The sequence below is a fragment of the Dermacentor albipictus genome, chromosome 1 (genome assembly GCF_038994185.2).
Source record: "Dermacentor albipictus isolate Rhodes 1998 colony chromosome 1, USDA_Dalb.pri_finalv2, whole genome shotgun sequence".
In the NCBI taxonomy this organism is placed as follows: Eukaryota; Metazoa; Arthropoda; class Arachnida; order Ixodida; family Ixodidae; genus Dermacentor; species Dermacentor albipictus.
The window spans coordinates 315,064,049-315,087,959 of record NC_091821.1 but is presented as its reverse complement, the minus strand read 5'-3'; the positions used below and the strand labels follow the sequence as shown (position 1 = coordinate 315,087,959).

At 44.3% G+C, this 23,911-nt stretch overlaps 2 protein-coding genes and 2 long non-coding RNA genes across 7 annotated transcripts in view; 2 read left to right on the top strand and 2 right to left on the bottom strand.

Moving 5' to 3' along the window:
* The window catches only part of by (focal adhesion protein tensin), a 354,735-nt gene that overhangs the window by 16,225 nt on the left and 314,599 nt on the right, over positions 1 to 23,911 (top strand). The window lies entirely within an intron of this gene.
* Positions 1 to 23,911, bottom strand: part of LOC135904493 (transport and Golgi organization protein 2 homolog) — a 183,493-nt gene that overhangs the window by 98,676 nt on the left and 60,906 nt on the right. Inside the window, exon 2 of one of the 2 annotated variants that reach the window (XM_065435290.1) lies at positions 23,482 to 23,523. The exons of the other annotated variant lie outside the window; for it this stretch is intronic. Within the exon in view, the coding sequence (XP_065291362.1) occupies positions 23,482 to 23,523 (42 nt within the window). The remainder of the gene's footprint in view (positions 1 to 23,481; positions 23,524 to 23,911) is intronic. 2 annotated transcript variants of the gene reach the window in all.
* LOC135904399 (uncharacterized) lies at positions 1,166 to 4,500 on the top strand. Its single transcript, XR_010565103.2, has 3 exons — positions 1,166 to 1,741; positions 2,582 to 2,720; positions 3,719 to 4,500. It is a non-coding gene; the product is annotated as an uncharacterized lncRNA (long non-coding RNA).
* LOC135904400 (uncharacterized) lies at positions 4,226 to 9,814 on the bottom strand. Its single transcript, XR_010565104.2, has 2 exons — positions 9,237 to 9,814; positions 4,226 to 9,175 (listed from the first exon to the last, which is right to left on the bottom strand). It is a non-coding gene; the product is annotated as an uncharacterized lncRNA (long non-coding RNA).

Below are 23,911 nucleotides of genomic sequence, written 5' to 3'. Positions count from 1 at the left end.
GATGCAAAGTGTCTGCTGTTGTCGGCTCTGAAGCCGAACTGATTTCGTGAAAAGATATTAAATTTAAATATAGATTTACCTAAGAGATTTTGAATGTTTTATTCTGCTATATTAAAAACAAGGTTTATTAAGAAATGTCGATAGTGATAAGTGCGTCACGTACGCAGCCACACTTATCGAAAGTTTTGATCAAGAGCTCTTGAGGACAGACATCTGGTCATCCTGCAAAGCCTAATAAATCGAAATATCAGCTTTCATTTAATCTCTCTCTCTCTCTCTCTCTTTCTATTTGGAGTAATAGAATGACAGATAGCTGAGTGCTGGCGTTGGATCTTTTAATGTTTCCATGGTATTTAGTAGCTGCAGTAGAGGACGTCACTTTTAAAGGGCCCCTGAAACGGTTCGGACAAATTTTGTAGGCGCGTAGGGTACAGATTAAGTACAACATTCGCACCACAATTTAAGTGAAGCGTTACGTATTAATGGAGCTGCAAGCGATTAGAAGTTACCCTCCTCCCTAGCTATGCTTTTCCTCCTCAACTCGCTCGCCGAGCGAGCGGCGCTAAGCTCCGCCTTCACTAGTTCAGCGTCACGATGCGACGTCACATCGCTCACTTCCGGTTGTTTAGGAGCACGCCCCCTCCCGCGCGAGACCTCTCCGCTAGCCGCTTGGCCGTCGACCGAGAGCTATCGAAGCAGCGTGCGTTGCGAGCATTCTGTCGTAGCGCCGAACGTGTCCGGTACTCCGCTAAAAACAGGCAAGCTGGTCATTTCGGCAAATGACTGGAAGCATAAACTCAAGCTGATGAAGGAACTTTAGCGTAGACGTACGTGAGCAGCCTGATCGGTCTGCACGGTCCAGACACTTGCTGGCGCAGCGCTTAACCAGGGGCCGTATTCTGTAGCGGTTCCTTTGGGAACCGGTTCCTTTTGGCTGTTGCCATTGGTCGGCGCTTCGATGTCGTCATCCCTGGTGGGCGGGACGACAAATTTTGATGACGTCACGCAGGTTGCCAATCTTCTGGAAAGGAACCGGTTCCCTGCTAGGAGCGGAACCGCGGAGAAGTGGTTCGTTTGAGAGTCGCGCGCGGGGGCCTGCATGATGTCGAGTGTTGCTAGGGCAACCGCGGCTGCCGGCTAATCTCGCGCCAGCTGACGAGCCGGCACCTAGACGAGACGAGACAGAGACGGCAATGGCGGCTCCCTTGGTTGTGCTGCTGGCGAGTGCCGAAAGACAACGACGCGACGAGAGGCAACGACGCGACGCGTTCGGCATGGCCGAAGAAGAGTTTCGAAGGCATTTTAGTCTCTCCAAAGACATAGTGCGACGTCTTTGAGATGAGCTGGAAGGACATCTCGGACCTCAAAGATTGCGTGGTGTCGACACTACGATGAAAGTGCTGTGCGCGCTGCGGTTTTTTGCCACCGGGAGCTTTCAACAGTGCGTCGGGAATGAAGAAGCGATTGCACTGTCGTAGCCTTCGGTCAGCCCCGGATCATTACAGCCGTCGCCAAGGCCATTACGGTTGTGGGCAAGGAAAAAGGATGGGTTAGATTCCCATCCACGGCGCAACAGAAAGCCGCCGTCAAGGAAGGCTTTCTTAGCCGTGGAAAAATTCCAGGAGTTCTAGGATGTGTGGACGGGAGTCTGATAGCCATCGTTCGCCCTAAGAAGCTCGGCCCCGGCGAAACGGAATCGTACTGGAGCCGTAAAGGGTATTACACCCTCAACTGCATGGTCGTGAGTATTGTTCATTGACAAATATTTTCGATATGTGTTTGCGCGAATGCACGTTGTAAAAAACTTCGTTTCGTTATTTTTCATCAATTGCCGGCAATACTTGCGTTCCTATTAGAGAAAGTAGCGTTTGTGTTGTATGTGTAATGACGACTTTGATCTTTGCATAGAACACGGCCGCACTTTTTCAGTGCTCTCCAATCACAGTTGAATAGCCTTTTCGATGCTACAATGTAAACACATTACGCGCGACTTAAACCGGAATAGACGCCGTAGCAGTGAAGGGAGTCTTCGTCTGCGAGCGATCCTAACAGAAGACGAGCCCTTGTGATTCTTATTCGACGTAAAACTAAAGCATTGTGGCCAACAGACTGTAAACGCGAAAAGGAGCATCCCATCAAGGAAAATGGTGTGAGGGAGAATGAGAATGTGTGGACACCCATTTGCTCTAGCTGTCAATACGGCACATGCTGTTTCCGCGTACTTTCGCTTGTAATAGGCCCTTTGTCTGAAAAAAAAAAAAACATAGGTTCACTCTTTAGCAGAATCTTATACAATATGGACGGAAGAAACCAAAGGAATTATTTTGCGCATTGTGTTTTTACTGCACGCCATACATGAGCATGTGAACACATGCCAACATTGCATTTGTAGGTTAAGATGACACTGTTATCATGCTGATCATTAGTTCAACTGCCTACTGCGTATGTTGATATCTCCTTTTCTGTAATTGTGTTCACTGACTGAACAGTAACTGTTTGGCAAGTAGTGTTGTAAGCAAAAGGTTGTGCCACATATTTGTTGCAGTGGCACTGACACCTTCTCTTTGCTTTCCCTTATGAGGTGTGCGACGCGAAGCTGAATATCCTGGAAATTGACCCACGGTTTCCGGGATCGTGCCACGATTCATTCGTCTGGAGGCATTCTACATTTCGCCGCCGCCTCACTCGTGGCCTGTTACTTCATGGAGAAGTCTTGCTTGGTAAGTGCACCTGAAGTAGCAGTGCTTCTTCCACATGTAAAACATACACAGTCAAATAGTTTTGCATCCTAGCAAACTTTAAGAAAGCGTGATTTGCTAGAAATGTGTTGTGAATGCAGCGGTACCTAATGAACCTGCAGCGACTATCGAGAAAAACAAGTCTCTCTTAAAAGGCAGATATTTGTACCAGCATGTATACAACAGCTGACATGTTATGCTGTTTATTTATTAATTTCAATACACTGAATGCCAAGTGGAGCGCTACAGGCAGGGGTGGAATTCTACAGAACACGTCGAAATGGCAGTTTTCAAGCATGGTGGAAAAGGGTTGGTGACAATGGACTCGGGGACCTGGTCCCTGGTCACTGTCCTTGGAACAAAGGAATAAGCGTGTGCGTGAAACTTTCGGCATCGACGTTAGTGATCGGTGTAGTATATATTGTAGAATGGTGCAAGTTGCGCTATTTTGCTTTGTGTCGCAATGTGTGTGATTTTTTTTGTTGCAGCGACATGTGGTGCTGGAGTGATTAGAAAGGATCAAACGGGTAGCTCGATTTTGGGTACCTTCATGAGAAGAGGTACGAAAGGTAGAGCAAGGATCCCAGATACTGGCAGCATATTCGAGAGTAGACCTTAGAAGTGTTTTATAAAATAACACTTCTGAAGAGAGAAGAGCTAATAAGTTTTAGTGGAAGATGTACATTTAGGGAGGGGCAAATGGGATGAACGGAGCAGAAAACCACGAGTATGAAATAAATATTACATGTCCAACTTAACCTGAGATAGAGATTTGCAGCCAAGACAACAGGTGAAATAGGGCTTTTCTTTAAAATGAGTTGAACTTTCTTTACAACTTTCCGGGAAGGTCAATGTTTGATAGATATTGCAACAATAAATCCAAGACCCGCTCCTGTTGTAAAAGGGCCCTGGCGTAGACTGTGTTCTTGCATTGCGCCTTAATGTATCCATTTCGTTCACTAACATGCAACACTTTACAGGGGACTCTGGGTACCGGCTAGCGCCATGGATCATGACTCCTGTGCCTGGTCACCCAAATCGCCTCACGGCAGAGGGGCGCTATAATGAGGCACACGCATCAATGCGAAATGCCGTTGAGCGGTGCATAGGAGTCGTCAAGAGCCGCTTCCGATGCCCGCAGATGTATCGGGTGCTCCACTACTCGCCTCAGAAAGCAGCCACTATTGTTGCAGCTTGTGCAGCGCTGCATAACCTCTGCCTTGCAGCAGGCGTGCCTCTGCCAGACGACCCAGATGATGACGGTGCACATGACGACAGCGCACAGCGGCCAGCCCAGGCACAAGTGCCGCTTCAAGTACAGGTGCCACCGCAGGCGCACCCTGTACAGCCTTCTCGAGCTTTGTTTCAATGAGGCCGTGCGGTGCGCGAATCCATAGTTGGTGTGTTTCGGCTGCCCAGAAATTTGCGCATTGCCTACCTGCAAAGTGTGCGCCGGCGCATTCGCTGGCAAATGAGGCGGAGACATGTGCTGGTGGAACATGTTTTATTTTTCTTTTCATGAAGTAAATAGGCCGTGCACTTCAACATAACACATTGCGTGTGCTCACATGTGGCTAATCGTAGTATGCTGCATACTGCGGTAGTGAAAAGCACATGATTTGTCTATGTTGAGCATGACAGATACACATGCAGTGACAAATAGTCATGTGCCATTATGTTACTCCTTTGCTTTGTTCACTGTGCTTTTGAATACTGTCTTGCCAGGGAATTTTCTTTAAATAAAGGTTATTTCCAAGGTGAATGGCAACCAATCTTGCATAGTTGAATATTGCTTTGCGATGCATATTTTACTGTGCAGTATGCATTGTTCCAAAGCTGAAGGTGTCTGTTCATGTGTGACACACAAGCACAGCACAAGTTGCACAGCAACTGAAATGTCGTTCAAAGCAATCTGTATAGCACATATTGAAACGTATAGCAACAAACGAGACATGCCAAGCACTTTTTGGAGCAGGATTTCTTTACATAGCAGACACTCGTGCTTACTACTGCTTTGTTGCTTCAACATTGCATTTCTTGCACGCATGATTTCACATAATGCTCGTAATTGCTGCTTAACAAGGTGCAACTACGCAATAACACAATATAAAGAAAATCATGACAATGAAACATTCCTTTATTTTATTCATTGGGTACCTGCTTCGCCATTCAGGCATTACAGCAGGGAGGGTACAACTCATATAAATGAACACTCAAAATTACATTCATAAAGCATGGAAGAAATCATCATTTGAACAAATACAGACAGTGTCAGGTGGTAGAGTATTTCAATCTCTTATAGTACGAACATAGAAAGAGTAGCGGAAAGCGTCGCTTTTAACCTTCTATTGCATGGCGTCCCATATTTGGCACATACCAGTTACCATTCTTTTTCGCGTGTGTGAGATTCCCAGTTGAGAATGTGATACCATCAGAGTAAATCTCATAGTTATGCGCACTTATTATGGGCAAGTGCTGCCATCTCTTGAGCGATACGCAAAACAGAGGTGAAGTAGATTTTGGGATGCAACGTGAAACTTGGAGGGGGCAAACACGAGCAATTGGTTTTTTTTTCTCTGAAAATTTCGACCGCAGAAGCATAGAAAAATTATTTTGGCATATTTTTTGGTCTCGTCAATTCAAGGCAGTTACTAGTTTTCTCAATTTTGCCTGCAACTACAGCAGAGAAACCAAAATCGGTGTGTGCCATATTTGGCACAGTATGAAACTGAAATACAAAATATGGTAACGTGCTGCCATCTGTTCAATAGCCCGAAGTTGCAGGTCACTCTATCACAAGATGGAATTTTGACGATCGGTACGGTAAGGGCGAATTGTCTACCAAACAGCCGCCTGAAAAGCGAAAAGGAACTGAAATGTAAAGGACGTGGTGCTTCAGAGGCACTCACAAACGCGATACATGACGTGGAGTTATCGTGTGTGCGTTGATACGATAACTGCGCAGTGACATTTGTGCCGAGCTTTGTTGGGAGAGATCCAGTCCAAAAGACTAAGCACTGGTTTACCTCCGCCAAGGTGTTTCGCGAAATTGATTGCCCCAGTGTAGTAAAGGTCCATAACAGGCACATGGGTGGTGTTGACCTGCTGCACTCACTGTTTGGACTTTACTGCATACATACCAGAGGTCGAAGAAATGGCACTTTCGAATTTTTACGCCTATGCTAGACTTATTGGTAGTAACAGCATGGGTCTTGTACAGGAGGGTGCAGGAGCAGCTTAGGAGGAGACAAGTACTACCGCTGGCTCATTTAAAAGCAGAAATTGCAGAATGCCTTACCTCGCATAACAAGTGCCTACCCAACTAGCGACCAGGAAGGACTTCTAGTCAGGACATCGAATTCCAGGTTCAAGTCAAAAAAGCACAGGGACCAGCGGCCGCAATGCCACCCAAAGACGACCGATCTGACGAAGTCGGCCACTGGCCAGAATTTGACGAGAAGAAACAATGTAAGCGGCCACCTTGCACAAACAAGTCGTTGGTAAGATAGAGGAAGTGCAACATTCATCGTGCCTGAACGCAGCAAACAACTGTTTCATTTCATTCCCCACATCGCACTAAAAAGACCACCGTCCGTGAAGGTTTGTTTTCCGCCCATGGCAGCAAGAGCGCTCAGCCATCTTCATGGTGTGCCATATTTGGCACAAAGCTTTATCTTTATTATTACAGTCGTGTTTGCTCATTCAATCAATAATGAAAGCTGAAAAAATGACTTTTCATAATTCATGCAATAGAGCGTCAAAAGGAATTTCACATATTTTTAATTTGTGATCTCGCCTTTGAGAAACATGTGGGCGGCTGAAAATACAATTACCTGGCTATCCCCGCATTAGAGTGGTATATGTTATGAAGAAATTTTAATCTGAGGTTTCGGCGACGGTGTTCGAGAAGATGCCAATTTAATGCCTTTTTGCTTTCTGTCATGCTAAGCATCCTGTCATAATTGCCAAGGACAAACCGAACTGCCCTGTTCTGCACTTTTTCTCGTTTATCTACAAGTTCTGTAGTATATGGATCCCAGCAAACACACGCATACTCTAGTGTACTGCGCACATGTGTGAAATACAGTTGCTCCCTAAGTTTCTGTGGCAAGCTACTAAAGGTAGGTTTCAAGAAACCTAATGCTCCGACAGCCTTGTTCCTAACATGAGTAACGTGTCTGTTCCACCTTAGATCAGCAGAAAAAAATACACCTAAGTATTTATATTCTCACGCTTGTTCAAGAGTAGCATTATTTATAGTGTTACGATTGCTGTCATATGAGCGCTTCCCGGTAAAGGTGACGTGGACACTCTTTTGCTCATTCAGTGACATTTTCCATTTTTCACACCATGTGGCAATCAAATCCAAATCATATTGTAGTGCTTGTTGGTCAGATTCGCTGTTGATGACCTTATATACTATACAGTCATCTGCAAACATTCTAAATATTTATTTATTTATTTACGTGTACCTTACAGGCCTTCGAGAAGGCATAGTGTAAGGGGGAAATACGGTAACATATTAGTATGGAATCGGGAAAGAAATAAACATCAGCATAATGAAAGGAGTGCACACAGAACATGGAAAATTAATACATTAGCAAATACAATATGTAGAGCAATAACAATAAATGGTAAACAACAACATAATAGCATAATAACATTGTAAAAGTTTTTACATGTTATACAGTAGTAAGTATTGTAAAAAAATTGGGAGCGCTGAAATTCTTTACCTTGTAGAAAAAAATGCAAGTAAATTACAAAAGACATGACGTGTTTAGACGGTTGAAACGGCATATTGATTGCTTAGCAGATTGCGAAATGCACTGTGTTTAGATTGGCATGCAATGGTATCTGGTAGTGCGTTCCATAAACGGACCGCACGGGGCAAAGTTGAAAAATTAAAAGCGTTGTGTGTTGCCATAAATTCGGGTGTAGCTGAACTGATTGTTCAGTCGTTGTGACGTCGAGGATGCTTCTTTCAGGTTTGATAAGGTTAGGCGAACTGTGTGAACAAATCTGTGAAATAATAATCGTACAGAAGATGATATATTGTTCGGCAAGTCGTTAATGTAAATTAAAAAGAGAAGAGGCCCAAGTAAACTGCCTTGAGGTACACCAGAGGTGACGTCAAAGAGGCCAGAGGAAAAGTTAGCAACAACAGTGAACTGTTCGCGATTAGTAAGAAAATTACGAATCCATGATAGGGTTAGTGAGTTGAGTTTAATTGCTGAAAGCTTTGATATCGGGTGACTATGGGCTACACGATCGAATGCTTTCGAGAAATCCAAAAAGATGCAGTCAATTTGTTTATTACTGTTCATATGAAAGTGTAAGTCTGACGTGAATTCTAGTAGTTCGGTTTCGCAAGAAAATCCTTTTTGGAAACCATGCTGTAAATGATGATGTAATGCCTGAAGTGGTGCCATGAATGTGACTTCTGGGGAACCCCAGAAGTCACAGGTACGTATTCAGAGGAACATCCGTTGAGAGCCACAGACATCTGTCTTGAGCGAAGATACTCGGCAATACATGCGATAACCTTCTCATCCAATTTGTAAAGTAAAAGTTTAGCGATCAGTAGACTATGCGTAACGACGTCAAAAGCTTTTTTGAAATACAGAAATATACAATCAACAATTTGTTTCTTGTCGACTGCTGAGACTAGCTCATGAGTGAATGCAACCAATTGTGTCGTACACGAAAAACCTTGCCGAAACCCATGCTGACTAGGATGAAGAAGGTTATTGTTATCAAGATGAGACATGATGCAGGTATACACATGTGCCATAACCTTACATACATAAAATGCTAGTTAAGGATACTGGTCCGTAATTCTCAGCTCTGTTCCTCTGTCCACTCTTATGAATTGGCACCACTCGCGCTAGTTTCCAATCACCAGGAACAACGCTGTTATTTAAGAAATTTTGAAATAAGCGACAGAAGTACAAAGATGCCCGAGCAATTTATAAGGAATGATGTAGGGATATCATCCGGACCACACACTTTTGTTCGTTTCAAACTCTGTAATAATCACTCGATGCTCGTCACACTAAATACAACCTCAAACATTTCGCCGGCTCCGACCGGAAAATCAACTCTATTAACCCCCCTAATGTTTGAATGAGTAGACTGAAATACTGATGAAAGGTATTAAACAAAAATGTCGACCTTACTTGACGCAAGCGATAGTAAATAGCTTGACGATTTCCGCTCAAGCTCGGGCCATCTTCTGAGCGGCAACACTAGCGCGCGACCACACATCAGCCATAACGGCGGTGACTGAGCGAATCGCGACAGCACGTCGACTTGGCGTTGACCTATTGAAACCCATGCGCCTGATGTTCACCTCTTCGTCGGGCTCAAAGAACGGCGGGCAGACTCCGATGGCGCTCGCCCGCCCTCGCGGTCCGGGCAGGCTGCCTCCTCCGGTTCCTCTGTGATTAACACGTTTGTTAGAATATGGTGCGCAAAAGCTCCGTCAACGAGTGTGCTTACCTGGCTGCATCACGGCGGGCGTTATACACGTCTTTCTTCCACACGCCGCGCCATTGGGCTGCAGTTTTCACTGCCGGGCCCTCAGCGTTCAGCAAGGCAATCACTTGCTGCGAGAGCTCCTCCTTGCGCGCCGCCGTCAGCTGTTGACCCAGCACACACGACGCCTTCGCAAGGTAGGGGTGCTCTTCAACAAATGACACGAGTATATCGCGTTGCCTCGCTGAAACATGAGGACCCAGCAGCCTAACCTTCTGCGAGGACATCGTTTTGGATCCACGGCGCGCAAACTGGCAAGTCCAAAACGTAAACAAAGCGAGGCAACTTGTTTGCATAGCGTATGGCACACCACCTAGCGACTAAATAAGAAAACAACACAAATAAACTTACAACTCCCAGTAGCGGTCTGCGCCGCAAGTTCACATTTATTACTGAAAATATATTTGCAAGTGTTCTGTAGAAACCAATGTTTTTTTATCAAACCAGCAACATCCTTTAATTGCTATACCGTCCCCCAAGTACAAACAAAAATGATGACGTGATCTTCCGGCAGACCGCCGCTCGTTGATTGGTTCGCCTTACGCCGCCCCGTTCCACTCTTTCTCCGAGTTACGTAATCCCGACGTAACAGCCAAAAGGAACCGGTTCCCAAAGGAACCGTTACAGAATACGGCCCCAGTCAAACAAAGCGCTAATATTGCTCTAACCAAGTGTAAAGCATTTTAAACATTTTTAAATCAACGTGTTGATGATTACACTCCTGCGAAAAATACACACCAGCAGCAAAGAATACACTTCGTTGCTGCTACTGTGTATGGTGGAGCTCTGTGCCACCAGGTGGCTGCACCGTGCAGACCATTCACATTTGCCCTTCTGCTCATCTCGTGGCTCATCCCGGCACAGTCAAGCGGCCAGACCCTGTCCCCTTGCGCTTGCGTTTGCCCTAATACTGGACTCGCGGTTTGCAGGTCGCTAGGTTTTCAGTCCACAAGGCAACAAAGTCGAATCATAGTGCTCGCGAAAAGACTGAGACCGACTCTGACCGCGGAGCTCTCGTCAAAATGGAGTACGTTGTAACACAAGCAGACGACACTTGCTGTGTGCCGGAAGTGCTGAAGTGTACTAAAAAACTATTCTTGTGTGTTCTCTTTAAGTTATTTTCTTTTTACAAAAACAAAGTAACTAATTAACATTCCAACTATTACGAGCATCATTTGTTCACCATAAAGTTGGAAAAATTATCGACCACGCGCCCTGGTCAGCCAATCAGATAGCTCGCCCATGTGACGTAATATGGGTTATTTGCATCATATGGGTAGGGGCGGCTTAAAACTCCGCCGAGCAGTGCGCTGCGATCGGCAGCGATGGGTATTTTTAAAACCCTATAATAAATTACACGCTTTACGCAGAGCACTTAGATGCATCAATTAATGATCAGAAGAACCTACTCTAACGACTCAGTACGTTTGTAGAAAATCGCCAAAATCGTTTCAGGGTCCCTTTAAGCACATTTATTTTTTACATGAAATGAGCGCATTATGTAAACTTATGAATTAAGATCTCAATGTTCGAGCGTACGAACTCTAAGAAGCATTAGATTTCCAGGAAGACACATAAGAAAACAACGCGGTCCAGTTGCGTATGGCAGTTTCATAGGTACGCAAGACGTGTAAAAACGTTAGTGAGACCTCCGTTATTTACAAACACATTGGGAACAAGTCGGTTAACTTCCACTGGAAGATGAACAGGCGTGAAAATTGAAATAACTATATTATTATTTCGAAGTAAATGAGTATTTCGAATTATTTTAGCCTCATCAATTATATATAGCATACACGTTTAAGCAGTACTCAAGCTGCGAATAACGCTTCTTCGTAAAGGCTGAGAGAACGAGAAGCTGTGAGTGTAACAACGCACGTATTTCGAATAAAACTTTCAATGATAGTTAAGGTTAACATGAGTAATGTCCGCATGATGCAGCGGCAGTAGTTACGGTAAACAAAATCTGTGTTGAAGGAACGATTGGTGAATGGCTACGAGCACGGCTCCACGACAAATGCAGAGCGTTGTGGCGTTGCCGTCGTCGGTCTCTGAGGCCGCGCGAAGTCCCGTTTGTTTCATCCGACACAAGATAGTTGGAGCTGTGTGCCAAGCTCGCTGCAAACACTGGCGGCTCTCGTTCTTGGCCATTCTTGGCGCTCTTGGCGGCGTTGGTAACGCTGATGATGCACGCAGTGAAGCCAGACGTGGACGACGCGGTGGCTCAGTGACTCAGGCAGTTAGGCTACACTATTAAGGTCGTCTGTTCGATTCACGGCCGCAGCAATCGCATTCCGATGGGGGAAGAGTTCACAATGTCTCTTGTGCCGTGCTTTGAGTGCAGGTTAAAGGTGACCGAAATAAAGTTGCGTGTGTCGAGTTTACAACTGTTGTCACTGTGATCTTTTCTTTGAAAGATGCTTGAAAATTTTGCATCGTTTAGTGCACGCCTGTCAATTATAAGAAAAGAAGTAGTCAGCGTCGGCTACAGGCGTCAAAATTTTCTTGAACACGGGAAATTATTTTTGAAAACAAGGGGCGCCTTATTGTGACATCTACCACATCACATGCTCTCACTGTGTGTCAATAATCTTCCAATTGATTTTTAAATTTGTTATCAGTAGTATTATTGTTAATATCAGCATTATTATTAGTGTTGTTGTTGTTTTTGTTCTTACAAATCACGTAATTTTTGTGACACATGGCACAGATCTCCGCGCCGGTATATCAAAGGGGGCAAATTGACCATTTATACTGTGACCTCAGCAAAGCTTTTGATGTAGTCATTCACTCACTGTTTCTGACCAAGCGTGCGTACTTTGATGTTGACTCTTAACAGTACGCCTCTTGCGCAGTTGTCTTCTTGATAGGTCATGTTATGTTAACGGCAATGGTCGAACTTCTTTTTATATGCCAACTAGCGGTGCCCCTCAAGAATCAGTATTAGGACCAATGCTTTCTCAAATTTTTATTATTGACGTTCTCTCCGCTATTCGGAATTCTTCATTCCTTCTATATGCCGATAACATCAAGATTTTTAAAGAAATACACACTGTTGATGACTGTCGCATCCTGCAATCTGACCGGATTTCTTTTTCTAAATGACGAATAGATAATAACCTCACCTTGAGTGCTGCTAAGTCCTGACATTCATATGCAAAACAGGAAGCATTTGCCGAACATCCAAGGAAAAGACTAAGTCGAACATTCAAGGTAAAGACTTGGATGTTAGACTTTTTGTCCGGAGATCCATCGGATATCCGCTAACGTCGCGTGCCAGAAAAACGTTCGCACCTTATCTGGTTATCCGTCGCATATCAGTGGACCATTTGTGATTGCTTTCGTCTGCTGGAATCTAGCGGACTAGAAGTTCAAGCAGTTGTTGACTGTCTTGCTGCCCATTTCTGATACAATACCACGTAATTTGAGCCAAACATTAAAAATATGCATATGCCACGTAGCTGGACAGAACCAAGGTAATGTTGTTTGCCGTCAATTGGAGATTCATTCATTCATTCATTCATTCATTCATTCCGCCTGATTAGATAATTAATCTTAAATAATTATACAACTTATCAAATATTATAAATATATGAAAAGTTCAATTATAACATTGTTAAACAACATGAAAAACTCCCGGTACAGCTTTCTGTTGCTCAATACGTGCTACATAAAAAAAAGTTTTCCGAGCGTGAAAGAGGCCTGCAAATAAACGCGAAGTAAAGAAAGCCTTGGGAGTTATGCAAAGGGCGAAGGCAGCTGGGGAGGATCAGGTAACAGCAGATTTGTTGAAGGATGGTGGGCAGATTGTTCTAGAAAACTGGCCACCTTGTATACGCAATGCCTCATGACTTCGAGCGTACCGGAATCTTGGAAAAACGCTTACATAATCCTAATCCATAAGAAAGGGGACGCCAAAGACTTGAAAAATTATAGACCGATCAGCTTACTGTCCGTTGCCTACAAACTATTTACTAAGGTAATTGCAAATAGAATCAGGAACACCTTAGACTTCTGTCAAGCAAAGGACCAGGCAGGATTCCGTAAAGGCTACTCAACAATAGATCATATTCACACTATCAATCAGGGGATAGAGAAATGTGCGGAATACCACCAACCCTTATATATAGCTTTCATTGATTACGAGAAAGCATTTGTTTCTGTCGAAACCTCAGCAGTCATGGAGGCATTACGGAATCAGGGTGTAGACGAGCCATATGTAAAAATACTGAAAAATATCTATAGCGGGTCCACAGCCACCGTAGTCCTCCATAAAGAAAGCAACAAAATCCCAATAAAGAAAGGCGTCAGGCAGGGAGATACGATCTCTCCAATGCTATTCATAGCGTGTTTACAGGAGGTATTCAGAGACCTGTATTGGGAAGAATTGGGGATAAGAGTTAATGGAGAATACCTTAGTAACTTGCTCTTCGCTGATGATATTGCCTTGCTTAGTAACTCAGGGAACCAACTGCAATGCATGCTCACTGACCTGGAGAGGCAGAGCAGAAGAGTGGGACTAAAAATTAATCTGCAGAAAACTAAAGTATTGTTTAACAGTCTCGGAAGGGAACAGCAGTTCACGATAGGTAGCGAGGCACTGGATGGGGTAAGGGAATGCATCTGCTTAGGACAGGTAGTGGCTGCTGATCCGGATCATGAGAGTGAAATAATCAGAAGAATAAGAATGGGCTGGGGTGCGTTTGGCAGGCATTCGCAGATCATGAACAGCAGGTTGCCATTATCCCTCAAGAGAAAAGTGTATAACAGCTGTGTCTTACCAGTACTCACGTACGGGGCAGAAATCTGGAGGCTTACGAAAACGGTTCTACTTAAATTGAGGACGACGCAACGAGCTATGGAATGAAGTATGATCGGTGTAACGTTAAGGGATAAGAAAAGAACAGATTGGGTGAGGGAACAAACGCGAGTTAATGACATCTTAGTTGAAATCAAGAAAAAGAAATTGGCATGGGCAGGACATGTAATGAGGAGGGAGGATAACCGATGGTCATTAAGGGTTACGGACTGGATTCCAAGGGAAGGGAAGCGCAGCAGGGGGCGGCAGAAAGTTAGGTGGGCGGATGGGGGTAGTTCGAGAAGTATGGGAGAGGCCTTGCCATGCAGTGGGCGTAACCAGGATGATGATGATGTTGATGATGATGCCGCCTCGCGACTGGCCGCTCGAGCCACACTGCGTGTATTTGCGGGCTCCCTTCTCTGTGCCACGTCTAAAAATTTTGAACCTGTTTACAACATATTGTCTTTAAGTGTGAAGAACTCCTTGTTTCCAAATTAGCACGGATTTCTCTCTGCTCGCTTAGCCATGATAAATATCGCAAGTTTCACAATGCAGGTCTCCGCGCCACTACTTCAGAGGGGGCGCGTTGATACCACTTACTGCGACTTCAGCAAGCTTTTCACGTAGCCAGCCATTCACGACGTCTGCTTAAGCTTAGGCACATAGGTGTTTATTCTACATTTGTAAATCTCTTGCACAACTATGTCTTTTATAGATCATGTTATGTTAACGTTAACGACCAACCATGTTTGTATAAGGCAACCAGCGGCGTCCCTCAAGGGTGAGCATTAAGACCACCGCTGTTCTCAATTTTTGTTAACGACAGTTCTTCCGCTTCTCGAAATTGCTGCTTTTTTCTGTATGCTGATGACATCAAGATTTTAAAGAAAACACACGCGGTTGGTGACTTTGGTACCCACACTACGACCTTTTTTTCTTAATCTGTATCGTGCAAAGATGATGACTTCACACTGAATGCTGCTAAAACCAAAGCTATGACTTTTAATATCTAAAGTATTTATTTTTCTTATTTTGTCGATTTTGTACCACTGTGTAAGGTATTTAATATCATTCATATGTTGATTTACTCTTCCATAGGACCTAACCATTTTCTGCTCGCACTAATCACGTTGCAATGCGGGGTCTGCGCTCCCTCGGATGTTTCTTTCGACTCTCCAGAGAATTGAATTCTCCTACGCTTTTCCACTAGTTCTAGGCAACAATCTGTCTTCCTCATTTCGAATACGCGTTGGTGTTCTGGAATGACACTTATAAACCTAACAGTCACATCGTAGAAAGGGTGTAAAAAAAGGGCCTTAAGCGTGTATCATCGTCGCCTTTCAAACACCGACACTGGATCTTGTTCTAGCACTCTTGGATTACTGTCAGTACCCGGAGTACGTTGCTGAGATTATTGTGCTGACCTTCTGTTTCTGTTAAAACTCCTTCGTGGTTTCCTCATCTATCCCGTACGCACCAGTTGTGACTTGCTTCGAATTTTACGTATACAGATAACCAGGGAGCCTACACGTTTTCACATTCCGGCCTGTCGTAGCCAACACTCAACTACCTACAGAATAGAAAGTCAATATAATACTTAATTTCTTGATCTTGATATTTTTTATCAGTGGCTGTAATTGCTTTTTCCCGAGCTTTGCATTGTTGTATCGTAGTAACCATCACACATCGTTCATCTTTATGCCCTCTGTATTCTGTTGAACTTACCTTGCGTTTTGATATATATATATAAGCTTGCCCTTTCATAATTGCCCTCTTACATTCATTCATTGTTACCCTAAGGGCCAAGGGCAATAACGAGAGGTGTGAGTTACAGAAAATGAGAAAAAGAAACAAATATAAGCAGTTAGAACGTTTAGGTACAGAGGCTCCTGATTATACAGTTTTAGCTAGGGTTTACAGCGTCGTGATAAATTAGTAACAAACTAAGATAATAAAGCGGTAAATACAAATGTATTTACGTTACAACCATACAGTAAAGAACAAAGAAAATGCTTCATTTACACAATGTTAGCTAAAGCTGCTCCAAATTTTTTATTATCGTAAATGGATACGACTTCATCGGGAAGATGGTTCCATTTCGTGGATGGCCGATGTAAAAATGACTGCAAAAAAATTTTAGTGTGGCATGATTCAAGACCAACTTCATAACAGTGGTCGATTCGAGGCGATACGTATTGTGGCTGAAAAATGAAATCGTTGCGGAGTGTTGAATGATGGTATAGTTTATTACAAACAATGAAACGTGCGATTTTACGACGAGAAGAAAGGGGGGTAAGTGCAAGGTTGGTTTTCATGCTGACACACTTGTGTTCATTTCTAATTACGTAAGATGAAACGAACAGAATTATTTTCACGAGTTCTAAGGAATTAATTAGTTTGTCAATGGCAAGATCCGAAACAGTGGATGCATATTCACGTTATTTAGGGGTGAAGGGGTGGTTGAAAAGTTAAGGCGTAGGTAGCCAAGCATGCAGTTAGCACTGTGGATTACGTAGTCGGAATGAACATTCCAAGATAAGTTAGCAAAGATACGCACGTATTTGTAAGAGTGAACTAGTTTCAAGGGAACATTAGTTGGAACATTAGTTAGGTAATATGTATTGATGCTGTTAGGTATTCAAGATACACGCATCACTTGACATTTGCCAACGCTTAGTTCCATTAGCCAATGTTTGCAGCAGTTAGCTACACTAATTAGATCAGACTGATGGTGGTTAGGATCTTCTGCATTAGTTATTTTACGGAAGATAACACAATCATCAGCAAATAAGTGAATGTTAGATGTTGTGAGGGCGGGAGGTCGGTAATATAAAAAAAAAAGATGCCCGAGTACTGAACCTTGCGGTACACCGGAAGTTACGCTTCGAAGAGGCGAGTTGTAGCCGCTTGCGGTTACAAATTGAGAGCGATTAACTAGGAAACATTCAGTCCACTTCAGCATGTTAGTGTCAAGGTTCAGCTGAGTTAGCTTATTAAGCAAACGTTTAAGACAGACCTTATCAAATGCTTTAGCGAAGTCTAAAAAAAGAACAATCTGCAAATGATGAACGATAGAGAGTACGATGCAATTTGTGCGTAAATATTGCAAGCTGAGTTTCACATGAAAATGTGTTTGTTTTCTCATGTTATGCTCACTTTTTCTCACTTTTTTAATCTTTTCCCTCTTTTTTTACTTAGATTCCCTCGTAGTCGTTTTTTTTAAATCTGTGCGTACGCCAGCGCTCAGCCCTTAGGGTTCTTACTGTACCCGTTGATTGATTGATTGATTGATTGATTGATTGATTGATTGATTGATTGATTGATTGATTGATTGATTGATTCCTTTTCCAAGTTTATTTTCCACGGTGTGGCTGCTTGAGAGAGCATGCTGAAATGTTTACCGCGCGTAGTGGACAGAGAGCGGATAAAGGGAGAAAGAGAAATAATTATAATGATAAAAGGCTAGCCTTAATAGAAAAGGAAAACAATATACAAGCCAACCGCTACGAAGGAACAACAACGTGGTATCATTATTGGTGAATACCTTCGCTACATCACAAGGACGACCGGACGCTTTCTCAACACCTTGTTTTATTATGGCCTATATATGTGGTCGTAAGAAAGCATGTGAGAGCACAGGAAAGCTCAGCGACGTGTGAGCTTCACGCTGGATCTCTCTTCTGTGCAGATATCTTGTAGCTTTCTCCGCTAAGGCTGTGCTTACACGGCGTGAATGGTAGCGCCCTGTTTAAACGTCTGCGCCAATTTCTTATCATCTTCGCGCAAGGGCTGGCGTAGACCTAAGCTTTACCATCCGATTCCCTTCCCCATTTTCGCGATGGTGTATCACGCAGCTACCCAATGCAGAAGCGGAAGTGGTTCACGTTCTTCTCCTTCTCACTAGAGCACGCGAGACCGGAAGTTTGGACGTCTCACAATGAACAGCCTTGTGTTGGTCTTAAGTGTGCGCGCCGTGTGCGCTGATGAAGCGAGGTTGCCAGCTGTTCCCGGTCGCCGTTAGTGCCTTTCATTTGAGTTCCGCTATCCCCCTTCTCATTTTGAAACATTTTTTGCTGGTAGCGCTTACACGCTGAAGTGCAAGTACCTCGCGAATTACTTGGCCTCACTTAGGGGGTTCGCTGTCCGCCTATAGCTGCACGTACAGTATATGGTGTTGATGGGGACAGGCCGTGCGAAGGAAAGGTCGCGTTTGCAACAGTTATATTTCTGAATCTTGGGGTGCCAAATGTGGCTTAGAAACAGTCGGAGTTTCACTGTGGGGCCTCCTTGGGGATTTATTTGTCTCAGATTATATTTAAGAAACACGGACACGTTGTACTTGCGCAATTTCATCATTGAACTTGAGACATGCGAAAAGATTGGCCCATCTTGGAAGGTCAAAAGGTGACGATCATTAAAGGATAAGAAAGGTGAAACTTCACAAACTTCATTGCAATGACTGACTTGAGGCAGCGTGTTTATGTGGAATTTGAGGGCGTCATGCTCCAAAGGCACTCCTCTTTGTAATTTTTGTCTTGCGCGATAGTGTGTCAAGATACGCGCAGTCGGGAACTATGCTGTGTGTGTTTCATTTCGCGAAACGTACGAGTGAGTGTCGTCTTGCACCTTGACAGGTGCCAGCCATAGACGGGTGATGAGGCATTGCCATGCTTGCACTTCTGCACCCTATAGCATCACATTCTTTCAGTCCTATCGCTCCCTTGGCACTCTGAAATTTATTTATCGTTAAGCTCTCCCCCTGCTCTCCTATTAGCCTTCCTCTCATCTAGGTAAAAACTTCAACCTTTCTGTTTTTCGCACAGTTAATTTTTAACGTCAATTCCATTATTTCTGTACAGTCGCCGCGGCGCGGTTAAGAAGACATAGGCGGACGCTGCCTAAGTTCATGTACGCGTGCAAGATGCATTTGTTGTAATGTAAGCACGATCTCTGTTCTGATAGCTGTAGAACGTAAGCATGTCGGCACGTCACAACGAGCAACAAAGACGACATGGCTAGAGACGAAGGAGGGCGGAACGAGAACTCGCGGGAACTTCTTGCTGAGCGAATTCGATAGTTTCCTGTTGCAGGACGTCGCCTCTGTCACGTCGCACGTGCGCCTGACAGTGAAAATCAGCTTTTGCGAAATTTCTGTGCGGCGGCATTTGGGATGAAAAGAGACTCGCAGTGTGCCGATTATTTTATCTTTGTGCCTTTGTCGTATAAAATATTTCGCTGATGGACGCCTAACGTTGGCTTCTAACGTTAAGTGAGTACTAGAATGAAGCCGCACCCTATATCTCTCATAAATTTCTTATGAGGATATAACCGTGTGAATCCCACGAATATTACAAAAAAAATTCTTACGCTGTAAGCATATTTAGGACGACCGACCAACTAGCCAAACGTTTACTAATCTAAGGTATGTTACTCTCGGTTTCCCTTATTATATCTAATGTAAGGATGTACGAATATATAGGTAACAGTGCCCTCGCTTTAAGTTTACATATGTTTATGCAACATTTAACCAACATTGAGCGAAGAAACAACACGAGGTAATTATTCTCATATTCTGGTTATTTTTCACCCAGTACCTTCGTTCGTCTCTGTAGCCACGTAGCCACGGATCAGTGCAGGCGAGATTTAACTAGCGGTGAATCGTCTCTTGTGTTTTATCAGTATCAATCTTTACGATTTTATTGATGCCTTGACCGAGCGGATGTGTTGACGTTGGTTCTAAAAATAATAGGCGATAACGTCAGATGTACACGCTACGCTACTCGTTTCAACGGAAAACTAATAGCAGCGTCTTCGGGGAAAGAAAAGAAAATGTTTACAAGAGTGTTCTTACTCAGAAATTAGCCAACGAGCGAGTGATATCGAGCACAAAAACACGTAATGTGCTGATAGTTTTGGCGAAATGCTTGAAGAGCTTTATGCACTCACATACATTACTGATCACACATGCGAAAATAAATCACTGCTATAGCGGCCTTCGTGTGACGTCTCAAGCAAACCCGACTGCAGGACGCAGCGACGTCCCTTTGCGGCGTCGGCTGTTCTCACTCACGCGCGATAGTGTAGAGAGCGGGGTAGGAAATTTCAGGCTCTTTCCTTTGTCTCTGTATCACTTGCGCGTTGCACTGAAGGGGAACCTTTGCCTTTCGTTGAGCTTATGTCACGTGGCTCATGCGTATTCCCGCTCTCTGCGGGCCTTCTCCTGGCGTCTCGAATTCGGCGCTCGGCCCGTTCTCGCTTCATCGGGCAAAAGCGTGAAAACCGGCTGGTTGCCGGCATTTCATGCGCACCTTCCTTGACACCCCTTGACAGCTATGCATCTTATGCGCTGCGTGCCAGTGTTTTAGCTGGCAGAGCCTTGGACTGGCGAGGCGATGCACCGGTGACGGCTCTAGTCGACGAGTGTGCGTGTGTTGCCATCAGCGGCGTATACCGCGCAGTTAACTGCTGCCGAATGATTCGGTCAAACCTCTGAAGGGAAAAAGAACCAATGTAGCCATACTACCCTCTCAGCTTCTTTAGGCCTGACAACAGTGTTAGGGAATGCTTGAGGAAAGTATTACTAAATTTTTTTACTCTTGGGCTGTTGGCGGCTAGGGTTATACTGCAACAATGTTATGTACGCACGTGCTTACTTGCTTTTTTTTTTGAGCATGTGAGCTGGCGGACTTAAGGAAATGCACATGAAATGCGTGTTCCCTTGCGCTGATGCTGGTTCCACTTCATGGGCCGGTATTCGAGCGCTCCTTATACTTTAATACTCTGACGCTGAAAATGAACTAGCCATGGATGACTCCATGGCCATGATGGAAACTACAAAAAACTGTAATATCACTGATGTTTCCGAGAAGCAGTTGCCAACAATTATCCTCGTTTTGCGTTCGCGGCATAATATGCCCGTCTCGTTCAAGGTTTGCAAAAAATGAAGTTGCTTTGGACATCCTTAATTATTAAACATTGAATTTTTTAATGTAAGTGAAAGAGGGAGATGGCGCGTGGAGATAACATCTAGCTTTTTTCACTTAGGTATATGTAGTATGTAATACATTTTAAGGACTCACAATCAGACAGGGTCAGCATCGTCACAGACATATAGGTAACTCACAAGTAGAGATTGTTAGAATGTTAGAGTACAATAGATGCGGTCAAACTTAATTAGGTCACGCAGGCTATAGGTAACCACTTGTCGCCGCCCTGATTGTAACGGTAGTAGTGGCGTGGAGCAGTGGTACAAAACCGGGTTTATAATCTTAAGGTTGGAAGTTCGAATTCTCGTACAGTCCACTACATTTTCAGGCTTGAAGTGGCGCCTGACACCGGCGCAAAAAGAAAAAGAAAAAAAGAAATCGGGAGTCGATGGGACTATACTAGTCCAGCTGCAACCAGATTAAGAAGGCCCATTAACCTCCAACAGACACTCCCTCACCAGGTCAGGAACTGGCCTCCTATGTGCAGTATCACCTCCTATGTGCAGATGGCTTGCAGCCGCATTCATTGCAATGCAGAATGCGGCTGCAAGCCATCTTTCGAAGGTGTAACCTATCTGTCAAAATATCGTGATGACCGCGCACGCCTTATATCCGAAGCCTTCCACATTCACGTTAGTGGCGAAGCATGTGTAAGCCTTCCGTCCATTTCTCTCCTTCCGAAGGAGATTGCCTTCTTATCACATTATTTGCAATTCCCCCTGCGCATGTCCTATTCTGTAGATTCCGTGGTTTCAGATAACGGCGGAGCATATATATGCTGACTGACGGAATAAACACACTTTGTTTGTTAGTCAGCGCTGTTGTCTGTGTCCCTTCACTCGTCCCGTCGTTTAGCGCTGTTTTTATTGCTCGTAATCATGAACCAACCAGCCCAAATGCGTACTCTTTTGCCGAAGAATGAGCATTTCTTTATTTTCGTTTTTCTCTAAAAGACTTTAGCCTGGCCTCGTGGTACAGCTTCTGCTTTGATCCCTCGTTTAGTATGGCAGCTGCACCAAGGACGTCTACGTCATGGTGGAGACGTAGGGCAAGCCGTCCACCTGGCTTCTTGTTTGTTCGTTATGCGCTTTGGACATGGTGTGGGGAGGACGTGTCTCTCGGCGTTACATAAAACCGAACGTCTCAATGTGCGTTCGTCAAAAGGGGGGGGGGGGGGTCGTGCTATAGGCGCACGTGTGACTGTCGAAGGCACGTTTAGGATCTCTGGTGACGCGTACGACAGCAGCTGTCTGCTTGAAAGGGAAGCCACACAGGTCTAGAACGACCGCACGTGGAAGAGCGACCTTTAAAGGGACGGTTGGGGACGAGAACTTCCGCCCAGCCGTCGGCGAGAAAGGAAGTGAGTATACTACTTCTCTGTGATACATCTCGCACTAAAGCTGTGCAGCAGGCTTTAAGCTAAAGCTGGTGCCAGCAGCTGTTGAACAGCTTGGCAAACGCGGCCCTTCGTTACCGGACGCCTGCTTCAGCGTGTGCAGTGCTGCACGGTATTGATGAGACAGCATTCGGACACGTGGAGTCTGCCCACCCGTCCAGGCCTCTGCGTTTCCTTCCTTATCTGTTTCGCGCGTGGGTCCGCGCTCGGCTGTTTTCGAGCACCTTTCGTCCCTGACGGGCCGGAATTTGTGCCTGGTCGGAGAAGGGGTGCTGCAGTTTGGATGTGGTGCCAAGGCTCAGTGCTTTGGAAAATGTGTGGTGCCAGCTCGCATGTGGTACATATTTCGCGCACGCATTGGTCTTCTAGAACCCTGCTATGAACATCTGCGCCTGCATAGAGCTGTCATTACTGTACGTGAGGGGCACGTGATTTTCTAGAAACAGTATCAGTGGCGTTTTACGAAATAGGAATAGCTCTTCCTTGCCCCTTCATCCGAAAAGAAATAATTACTGACGAAGAATACAGTATATGTGGTGTACCAACTCGCCCAGCATTCTGTACTTCTATATCAAATAATTGCCTGCTAGTTGGTGTTCCATATTTTAGAACAAAAATGTGTGATGGTTCTTTTATTCCTAGAACCAGCGCCGACTGGAACGACCTTCCTCCCTCCATCGCTGCCATTTCTGACGTTGGCAATTTCAAGACTGCTGTATTTTCTGCAGTTTTGTAATACCTATTATTGTATAATTATGTACTGTTTTTTTTTTCACTTACCACTCCTTTCTGTAATGCCTTCGGGCCAGAAAAGTATCCGAAATAAATAAATAAATAAATAAATAAATAAATAAATAAATAAATAAATAAATAAATAGCTTGCAAAGAACTGCCGCTTTCGTTTCGTCCTTTAATAAAATAGCTTTAAATATATTTATATATAAATGAAATAGACAAATTAGAAAAGTGCGTACAGGCTTAAGTTGTACTCGCTCTGAAACTATACGATATCCATGCTGGAAATACCGTTCTCTCTCTCTCTCTTCCATGGTATACCAGGGTAGCCAACTGGAATGAGACAAGGACAATTCGGTTAAATACATACACGGTTAAAATGTGGCTAACAAATCACCTATATAAGCCTCCGCGTTTGCAAAGCGTCTCGCTTATTGCTTGTCATTCGCTGATGGAGAATCGTTACGGTCTCTTAAGCCCACCGGGAGCGCTTTTGACAGGCCAGCCTTCGTTCACTTTGAATCACTTTTAGCTATGTATCGGGTGAGCTCTTTTTTTTGTGTGTGGCCGGTGTAACAGTTATACTGGTGTGGCGCAATTACTGAGCTCGTATTTAATCGTTTTTTTGTTTTATTGTTGGCTTACATGTGTCTCACAGCCAGAAAGCAGCCTGCGCGAAGCAAAGAAGTGCGGAAAGCTTTAATTTCCCAAATATTCCTTT